General features: G+C 45.5%; 2 protein-coding genes across 2 annotated transcripts; both read right to left on the bottom strand.

Moving 5' to 3' along the window:
- Nucleotides 1-350: 350 nt before the first annotated feature.
- LOC123101319 (adenylate isopentenyltransferase 3, chloroplastic-like) lies at nt 351-1214 on the bottom strand. Its single transcript, XM_044522823.1, has one exon. The coding sequence runs from the start codon at nt 1212-1214 to the stop codon at nt 351-353; it is 864 nt and encodes a 287-aa protein (XP_044378758.1).
- Nucleotides 1215-4614: 3400 nt separating this feature from the next.
- LOC123103483 (disease resistance protein RGA2) lies at nt 4615-9747 on the bottom strand. Its single transcript, XM_044525083.1, has 3 exons — nt 9445-9747; nt 5022-7882; nt 4615-4928 (listed from the first exon to the last, which is right to left on the bottom strand). The coding sequence occupies exons 1-3, from the start codon at nt 9505-9507 to the stop codon at nt 4883-4885; spliced, it is 2970 nt and encodes a 989-aa protein (XP_044381018.1). The 5' UTR covers nt 9508-9747; the 3' UTR covers nt 4615-4882.
- Between the last annotated feature and the right edge of the window lie 562 nt (nt 9748-10309).

Consider the following 10309-nt stretch of genomic DNA (forward strand, 5'->3'; position numbering starts at 1 on the left):
AGAAGGAGTACATATAACTATAAAGTATTGGATGAGGGATAAAAAAAAACCGCATAAGACAATTCGACGGTGTTACTCGGCTTAGAGGAATGTAAGCCTGAGTGACTGAAAAATTGCACCTGGCTTACAGCCCCACACACGGCGGCAAGTTATTTTCATGTAGTGAAAGTTCGAAATAGGCCATTCTGCAAATCTGCAGTACTATTATCTTTTATATGTATATATATGCTAGGTCTCTCCTTCACGGTGAAGCTCCTCACGTTTCTTCGACAAGTTTTACTAAGAAAACCCGGTGGACAATTCAAAGCTAACACAGCGCGCCAAAACTGACACAGGAGTTGCTCTATCCTCTAGGGCAGCAGGTTGATCTTCCCACCGCTCTTCTCCGCGATGACGAACGTCCGCACCATGTCCTCGACGGGCTCCCAGACAACCTTCCTCCATAGCTCCTGCACCCCTTCGCCGTCCGCCGTCCGCGCCAGCACCTCTGTGCAGTCCACCCGCCGGACGTCCCACCCCTCCAGCGTGCTCAACCGCCGGATCTTCTCCACCTGCTCCAGCACCAGCCCGAACGTGTTAACCTTGATCTCCTCCACCGCTCTCCCCAGCATCGCGGCTGTGCCGTCATCATCGCCGTCGCTCGCGCGTCGCAGGTACGCGTCCATCTCCGGCAGGCCGATGGCGCGGCGCACGCCCCGGGTGTAGCTGGCGTCCGGGTCGAACGCCGCGCGGGCCTCCTCCACGAGCCCCCGCCGCACCATGTCGTCCACCCGTACGGCCGTGGAGCGGCGGAGGACTTCCGGCGCGGCGTCCAGCCAGACGAAGAGGCAGTCATGGGAGGAGCGGAAGGCGCCGCCGTCTCCGTCGACGAGCGCCTCGACGTACCGGTTGGAGCCGCCGGCCACCACGGGGAGGCCGCCGCGGGAGAGAACGCGCTTGATCGCGTCAGTCGCCTCCCGGCAGAAGTCGTCGACAGTGAAATCAGCGTCGGGGCACGGCACGCAGCCGAGGAGGTGGTGCGGCACACCCGCGCACTCCTCGTCCGTCACCTTGTTGGTGATCACTGGGAGGCCAGCGTACACCTGGATCTTGTCAGAGTTGATCACCTCGCCGCCGAAGAGCGCCGCCAGGGCGATGGCAAGCTTGGACTTGCCTGTGGATGTCGCGCCCAGCACGAACACCACCTTGGGCTTGCCGCCGCGTCGCTGCTCCATCACGGCGGCGCCCATGGATTGACTGTTCGTACGTAGGTGGAGAGCGTGATTGACAGCTGGATTGTTGAAAGCGACGCGACCGGGACGCCGGCTTTTATAGGAGCACGCATGCACGAAATAGGAATTAATTAAATATTATAATCTCTACGCATTGATATATATAATACTACCAATCAATGCGCAGAGATTATGATATTTAATTCATTTCATATTTACTTCATTAAGAATACCCAATTGTAATGGAGTATTATCATGGAAAATGATTAACATCAACAGGTGGATTATAGCGCTCGCGTCCGCGCAAATATGTTGCTAGACCATGGTCTAGCCGAACCCACGCTCCAAGCCCTCCACTTACATTCTATAATCCATGTTCATAATGTGCATGCTGCTATCTAATAAGGCTATACCATCTTCTTCTTTTTGCGGGTGAAGGCTATACCATTTTAATCATATAGGTATTTTTTACTGTCTAGATTGCACCACAACGAAGGATACGACTTAGCGACTGTAGCTGGACTTATTTTATTGTCCAAGACCATGGAGCGGGTAGTGAAAAATGATAGACTGTATTTCCTCCGTCCAAAAATACTTATCATCGCAATGAATAAAAATGGATATATCTAGATGTATTTTAGTTCTAGATATATTCTTTTTGTTCATTTTGATGACAAGTATTTTCGAATGGATGGAGTACTAGGTAAACATTTTTTTTACGATACACATGTTACTTTTTTTGCGGGGAACGATACACATGTTATTCTTGTAAAAGATATAAATTAACATGAAATTTCTACTTTTTGCGGGTGAAACGAGAATATATTAATTAAGAAATATGAAATTTTTACTTCCAAACGTGATTTTTCTTTTGCTCCTAAAATATTATAATGTTTTGTGTTTGTCTTTTCAGACATGAATTTTCTATTTCCAAACTCAAATGCACCCATATAAACAGTAAAATCCAAAAATGTAAGAAAAGGAAAAAAACTGAAATTTCTGGCGGTGAACATCAGAATGTGTTCTGCTTGCTTGTAATTTTTCACCAAGAAATGGCATTTGTGGTTGTCTGTGCAAGAAAAGATATAAAGTCAGAGCTCAAAAAGACATGTGTGTCAGACTTTTGTAATTCTCTAAAAAGCAGAAACATACATGTTGGTGGAACACGAGAGAAAAATACGAACACAGATGAAATAAAAATGTGTGTCAGCATATTTTTCACGTCAGCGTGCTGGCATGCATGCCTGCTTTGATAGGGTTTTTTTCCTAAGAATCTCCTGCTTTGGTAGTTGTGTGAATCATCCACGTTGCAAATCGACACATAGACGTCTTTGGCACCATTTTTTAATGGGCTCTAGCACCTATGGTCCAAAGTTCAAGAACCGTTAGCGGTCCATATTAGCATAACTGATCTCTATCTCTGCTAATCTGGCCCATATCCCTAGGTTAACGTTCTTAGATCCAACGATGCTGACTATAGATGCGGCTGGACCAGGGTCCAGAAAATCCTCTCTCATCGCGTCCGCCGTCTTGGTTGCACGCCACGTGCCTACTGGACTACCTCTCTCCCTCATCTTATCTCTTCCTTTCCATACAAGCAACACCCGTCTCGTCCACCACCATCTCCTTCAGCAACGCAACCCGTCTCGGCCGTGCCCGCCACCACCTCAAGCTCATGTAGCAACGCCTGCCTTGGCCGTGGTCGGCCATGGCCGCCACCACCTCAAGCCCCTCCTGTCGTTAGCATCATCTCCTTTATGTCACGGTCTCTATTTGCAAAAAAAAAAACATGAACTCTGTTGCACAAAATTCCGCAACATGACCCCTGTTGCAAATGGATTTCTGCAATTGATATCTAAAATTTCTGCAACAAAACCGCTGCTACAAAAAAAATATGCAACTAGAACTTTGTTGCAAAAAATATATATTAAAAAAATTCTGCAACAAGACTTTTGTTGCGAAAAATTTCTGCAGCAAAACCTTCATTGCAAAAAATAAATAAGTACAAACTCGAATGATTGCAACAAACTGGTTGTTGCGGAGGGCCTTCTACGACACCACTCTTGTTGCAAAGAAGTGGTTGCTTACGTACGGGGTAGATCGGACAGCCGTTAACATGTACATCCAATGATCAGCGAGCCAGAGGATCTTTTCTAATTATCCGCCGGCCGACGCGTAGAGCACTCCAGTTTTCGCTTTCCTTTCTCTCTCGAGCCGATCTCACCTCCAGTAGCGACCTCAGTCGTTGGTGGTTCATTTTAGGCTTTACTAGCTTAGATTTTTAGGGTGTTTATCGTCTTGACTTCAGTAGTGCTAAATAAAGAATCTTCATATCCTTCTTCGACGAGGCAATCGGCCTTATAGTTGCGTGGGTTTAGAAACCAGTATGTTCAAGCAAAGATGGCGTAGCGGCGGCGGCATACTCATGGTAGACCTGTGTCCTCTGACTCCGCCGTTGCGACAACGTTTGCTCCAGCGTCGGCGAGGAGCTTGGGAGGTAGTCCAGGAGCGGGTGCAAACTGTGGTCTGCATTGACGACATCTGAAAGATGGTGGATCGTGTGCTGCGTCCGTGATTCATGAATGCTAGGTATGGTTTTCTCCCCCGACGCCTTAGTCATGCGGGGCTGCCAGACCTGGAGGTCAATGTCGTATCCCGGGTGTTGCCCCGGTCTGATTTGTTCAGCGATAACGGTTTCGGCTTTGGTGAGCCACCTTAGAGGTCCGCAAAGTTGTATATATATATATCAGCGATGGAGCCGCGTCGAGCTCAGGTCAGGAGGTGATCCATCATTTTTTTTCTTGGTGGCTGTTGTGGTGCCAGAGACAGGTGACGGACGTTGATGTCAAGCTCAGAGATTTCTTCGATCTTAATTATAATTTCCCTACTTGGTTGAAATCCCTTTGTGCAAAAGCTTGTACTATGATCCTTATATGATATAAATGAGACATGTATATATTACCATGCAAAAAAAAAAGAACATACCAAAACAATTCAAGAGCGTACCACATTTGTTATATGGGATTTTTTCTGAAGCTTTTGTTATACGAAAATATTAAAAATCTGGCGTTCCCTGGTTAAGCATGACAAATCAATTTTTCTTTTGAAAATAGCTCCCGCCGCCTCCTTTAGGCGTCATGTGGCGGTTTCTCATGAGCCGCGATAGGGTGGTTGCATCATAAGGAACCTAACCACGCTCAGTTCGCATAGGAGACAAACTTTAACTAATGTTCGGTCCATTCTCTCTATATGCATGTTCAAAGACATTATGTTTCCTCGTAAAAAAGAGATAGAGAAACCGCCACGTTCAGTAACACGTACTAACAGCCTTTGGAAGCTCAAAGTCTGCTTAAAAGTAAATGTTTTCTGACAATGGAATTTTATTTTTAGAACATAAGTTTGATGAAATAGCAGGAACATAGATGTGCTCAATAGTCAATACGACTATCCAGGGAGTCAGAGTTTCACCCAAGGCCCTCGTGGCCTCTCAACCGAGGCATGCTTTGCTACTTAGGTGAGCGCCCATTTTGGCTTCTGACACAAGATAGCCCTCCTAAGAGAAACAGCAAAAGGATGCTCTGTAACAGATGTAAAATCTATTTAGCTCCTCTTGTTGACTGTCAAATAGCTCTCCTGTTACCAATGGCAAATTTTGCTGACAGGTTATTATGTCAATGGATGTGGAGGTGGTATACACCGTAGATCATGCCTGTTCCACTAGAACAAATAACTTTCACATATCAGAAACTTGGCGACAGCAAAGGTACATCAAATAAGTGGAATAAAGGTGACATAATTCCACTCATTTACCTAGAGCTAACAGCCCACTGAACAAAGAACTGGGAAACAATGAGGAAGATGGCACAAAGTGTGTACTTGATCCATGTTTCCCAGCCACCATGAACTCGCTGGGGAGCAACAGGCACCGCGAGGATAGCTGCGCCTTGCATACTGAAGCATTCCCTGCATCGTCGGCTTCTATAGAACATGCCAGTCCTCTTGGTGTACGAAAAGTACAAGGAACCACCATGCAATTTCGCATAAACATGATCAGCTGCATCTTTGATGAGGCGCCCGTAGCGCGCGGTGGATGAGGAGCATCTGTTCAATAGGTCCTCGCTGCCGATAATCTCCAATCCCCTGAGAGTAAATGACTGTTTCTTCTGGAGCCATTCTGGAAGCTCGGCTGTGTGTTTGCCCAAATCCAAATGCAAGTTGCGCAACAGAGGAACATCCTGCACGACAGTCAGACATGCGCAGCTCACTATTTTCAAATCCTCCAGTCTACTGAGGTTAAGTATCCTATTCAGATTGGAACTATAGTGAACTTGCAGCTCCTTAAGTGCTGGCAGATTCTCGATATATTGAAGCGCATCAGCATGCTGTATCTTCAAGCTTTTCAGTGTCGTGCAGTGCTGGAGCCATGAGGGGACAGAAATCATCATGGGGCAGCTATCAAGCTGTAATCTCTCAAGTAAAGGCATGTCTATATCTACAAGACCAGACCATGACACCATATTCTGCATCCTCCCTAGGAATAGCTGCTCCAACAGTGGAAATGCCACACCGGTTGCTGGTGCCCCACGAAGCTCATAGTTGATCTCAGTCAACACACTGAAGCCTATGATAGCCAGGAATTTGAGATTCATCATCTCACCGAGAGCTGGTAGGCGCTGACAGTGGACACAGCCATCAAGCGTCAGCCGCTGCAGCGCTGTAAGGTGAGAAACTGAAAACCAAGCTGGAAATCCATTGCCGTAGTAACCATCTAGCTTGAGAGAAACCAAACTCTGAGGAGGTCTGAGTGCGCTGAACACATCTTTCATATGCTCTTGACCGTCAACTGGTGGTTGGTCGACAGAACTGCAGCACAGTTCGAGCTCTTTCAGATGATACATTTCCTGCAGCCTTGATTGGTGTGCATCTTCTATGCTTGATGCCCTGCCTAGCTTCAGTATCTGGAGGCTTGTAAGGTTGCGCAGTGCATGTAATTCCTTGAGTTTCAAACCATGGTTAGCTGGAAAAAAACCACGCAAGCAGTTGAGTCCTGTCAGTTTGAGTAGTCTGAAACGGACATCATTTAGCTCTGGTGCCCCTGAGAAGTCGAGGCCCCTCAAGTTTTCCAGACGGCCAACATGGCTGGTCATTTGTGTGAGGTAAGGACAGTTTTGGAGGATTAGAAACTGCAGCATCATCAGATTCCCAATACTCTGAGGAAGTTTTCTTATTTCAGTATTCGAAAGATTCAAGTACCTAAGTTGCAGCAATCTTCCCAGCGTTTTGGGAATGCTCTCAACTTGTGTGTCTCTAAGGTCTAGTACTCTTAGGTTCGGAAACCTTCCAATGATAAGGTCCAAGCTGCTTCTTCTGAGTGGGCTTGCAGACACAAAGAGTGTCCTCAAACGAGTGACATAAACCGGGATGGCCTCTATAGCTTCTTCATCTGTGATGCATAGGCGCCATGGTTTACTGGTACTACTGATACGACTAGGATTATCCACACAGTTCTCTTCGCCTGACCGATAGAGTGCAAACGATCTCAGTAGAGTAGGCATCTTTGCTCCCACCACACCATTAGCTTCATGCTCAGGCAGAAGAAGACCCCTCTCTATTAATTCCTGGTAACAGCTTTCAGCCTCCTCTTCCAAATTTGGTCTGCCCTCAAAGAAACCCTCTGCAATCCACTGCTGCGTGGCACACTGCTGCTTGATCACAAATTGCTCTGGGTATAAAGAGCAGTAGAGGAAACACCGCTTGACGCGATACTTCAACTCCATGTACGTCGTATCAATACTGTCCCTTATCCCTGTATACGAGGAAATGAAATCTTGTGAATGTATGCTCTCCCATTCATCTTCCCGGGACCTGCCCCTTAGATTCCATCCAATTGTTCTAATTGCCATCGGAACGCCACTACACTTCTGCACGATACTTCTTCCAACATCCTGAATGTTACCAGTGGCTACAGTCCCTCCCAGATTAGCGGTTTTGTGGAGCAACAACCAGCCATCGTCCCCATTCAAACACTTGACACGGTGAAAATGGGTCACCCCCATCATCCTTGCGACATTCTCGTCACGTGTTGTTACAATGACTTTGCAGCCACAACGGCGGAATGCTTCATTTGCAGCCAGCAACTGGTTCCAATCATCTGCTTTCCGCACATTATCAATGACCAAGAGCAGGTTCCTGGTAGAACCATCCAGATAGCGGCGTAACACCTCACGTTGCTCCGGCATTCCTGCCCTTCCCTTAAATGTGTCACCAGACCATATTGTGATGCGCCTGGAGTCGTTGGAGATATTTACCCATAACCTGGTTCTAAACCTACCTCTCATCTCATGGTATATCTTGAGTGCAAGAGTACTCTTACCAACTCCAATAGTTCCAACTATGGCGAAAAGAACATGGGCGCCTTCTCCACCTCTCCGTAGCAGATTAACAAGATCATTGCAGTCACTGCCAACACCTCTACCTATTGTATTGGACTCATTGTAATGAGGAGCAACTTCGCTGTCTATTCCTGATTGATCTTCTGCAGCTAGTCCTAACTGTTGTATTACTGGTATGATTGTATCCAGTTTCTTGTTTAGTTCCTGTATATCATTTCCAATCTGGCATCTGATATGAACTTCCTTGACACACTTACATATAGAGGCAGCATCCCATTCCTGCAGCAACAAACAAAATTCAATATGTGACACAAAACACCACATGTACCCATCAGGCCATCACACGCAAATCATTACACTAAGGAGTAAGGACCTGTCTGGTTTTCAGGTTCTGCCAAAAAGCAGGAATTCATTGAAGTAGATTTTGACCATAACGACCTAGCATCATGTTTGGTTCGAGTAGACACATACAACTTGCTTTTAAAAAAACTCAAAAGATGAACTACAATAACTGAAGCCTGTTTTGCTAAATGCTATCCTCAGAATAGCTAAATCCGTATTACTAAAACTTTCTATGCAATAATTGCTTAAAAATGTGGATACTTACCTGAACAAACAACTAACATTCCCTTATCAATATAAAGTGTCATGCTTTTCGGCGTAAAACCTATAAGTATAGGCCAAGGGGTATGATACTTCTCAGATGATGGATCAAACAAGTATGACTGCAAGATGTCAAAGGACAAGTTCACACCCACAATACACAACGGAAGAAACTTAAAAATGAGTTCTGAGTTCTGACAAACCTATAAGCAAACCCCCGAAATCCAAACGGGTGTGGTTCATGTTCATGTGAAAGAATAAAGTCAAATGTTCCGTTGTGCATTGCGTTCATATAGATTAATGGTCAAACTGTCACCTTGACATTGTCGATGTCCAAAATGACTTCTTTTTTTTAGTTGATTAGATAGTGCTAGACTGCTAGGTAAGGACTTCATTGGTAGAAATGCTAAACGCATGGATCAGCCATGTGACACAATTCTTTTGAATTCTGACATTTTACACCCATTTCTAGCTTACACTAGGAAAATTCTGAGTCATATATACTGCTGTGGAAAGTGAAAATATTCATGAAATCTTATTGCCCTTGACAATGACAACTGCAGCCTGGCCAACATGTCAATGTCATACTCCCTCCGTCCCAAAATAAGGCCGCGTTTGGATTCCCTCAGCTCCGCGGCTCCGCCCCGGAGCGGAGCGGCAATCCAGTTAATTAACGCCATAATTTGCGGAGTTGGTTAAACCCTGCTCCGGGCGCTACGCTCCGCGAGGACTGCCGAACGCGGCCTAAGTGTGTCAAGCTTAGTACAACTAGAGTTAGTACAAAGTTGAGACACTTATTTTGGGACGGAGGGAGTATGTACTAACTTACTAAGTGATATCATTACTAATACAAAAACTATAAAAAAAAAGACTAGATAGATGGGCAATTAGCGACCAATCTGCCACCCTACCTACCAGGTACCAAGATTGTTAGTAAAACCAAGCAACAAAACAGAGAAAATACGTCGGATCAATATCTAAAAACACAGAAGCAAAACAAGTGTCCACTCATGGGTGACAGTATGATGGGGAGGCATGATACGAGCAGGAGAGGTGCTTGTATCGTAGAGTATATGGATTTTTCTGAAGCAAACAATGTAATATTTTCATCCCATGCCTAAGCACCAACTATTCCACATTACAGCACCAATTTAGGAATCCCCATTCCCATTCAAACATGCACCAACCAAAAATCGGCCAGGTGGAGATTTCGAGCTACAGGCCGAAGAACAACAAACCTGAAGAGTAGGCGGTCGGCCAGAGTTGCGGCGGTGCCAGAGAACCACTGCCGAGCACAGCATATGGCATAGTCAATTTCAGTCCCAGTTTAACCCAAGCGGCCCGACTAAGACGGAAGCAAGTGAGTTCCAGGGGGGGTCCCCAGTCGAAGAGCACCGAGCGCAAGCGGCGCATAGAAGCTTCACCGAGCGGCGGCGGAAGCGCCATGGGGGAGGGGCTGGAGGGGTCGAGACTGGCGGCGCGGTGGTCAGGAGAGCCGGCGTCAGCGTCGCGACGACGGAAACCCGAGAAGGCGAGGGGAATGGAATTTGCGGGTTGCCACTCGTTTTTTATTTCCGGAAATGATAAATCCCGAGCGGATGTGGCTAGGAAATGATAAACCCATATATGCGTTGACCAAGATTTGACCAAGTCTAAGTCAAATGACATACTCTCTCTTTTCATCTATATAAGGTTTAATGCATTTTTCAAGACCGCCTTTAACTAATGATAAGATTAATAGTACATGACATGCATAATGTGAAAATTATCTAATTGAAAACTCCTTTCACATACGAATTTGACGGTATACTTTGTGTAAGTTGCATGTCATATATCATTGCTCTAACATTTGGTCAAAATTAGTCTTAGAAAATGCATTAGGCCTTATACAAATGGAAGCAGGGTGTAGTACTAACAAACACGAGGGAGAGAAAAAACTGATTTTTTTTTTACAGAAATCTAAATGTAAGATCTCGTTGATATAGCATCGATTAAGTCAAGACTTAGCAAAATTGATCCTGAACACGGATTTAAAGCATGTTAACCCGAACATTTTTCATGGCAATTTTCTGTAAAAGAATGAAATTAGGATAAAGTTATCAT

Source organism: Triticum aestivum, chromosome 5A (genome assembly GCF_018294505.1).
Source record: "Triticum aestivum cultivar Chinese Spring chromosome 5A, IWGSC CS RefSeq v2.1, whole genome shotgun sequence".
Lineage (NCBI taxonomy): Eukaryota > Viridiplantae > Streptophyta > Magnoliopsida > Poales > Poaceae > Triticum > Triticum aestivum.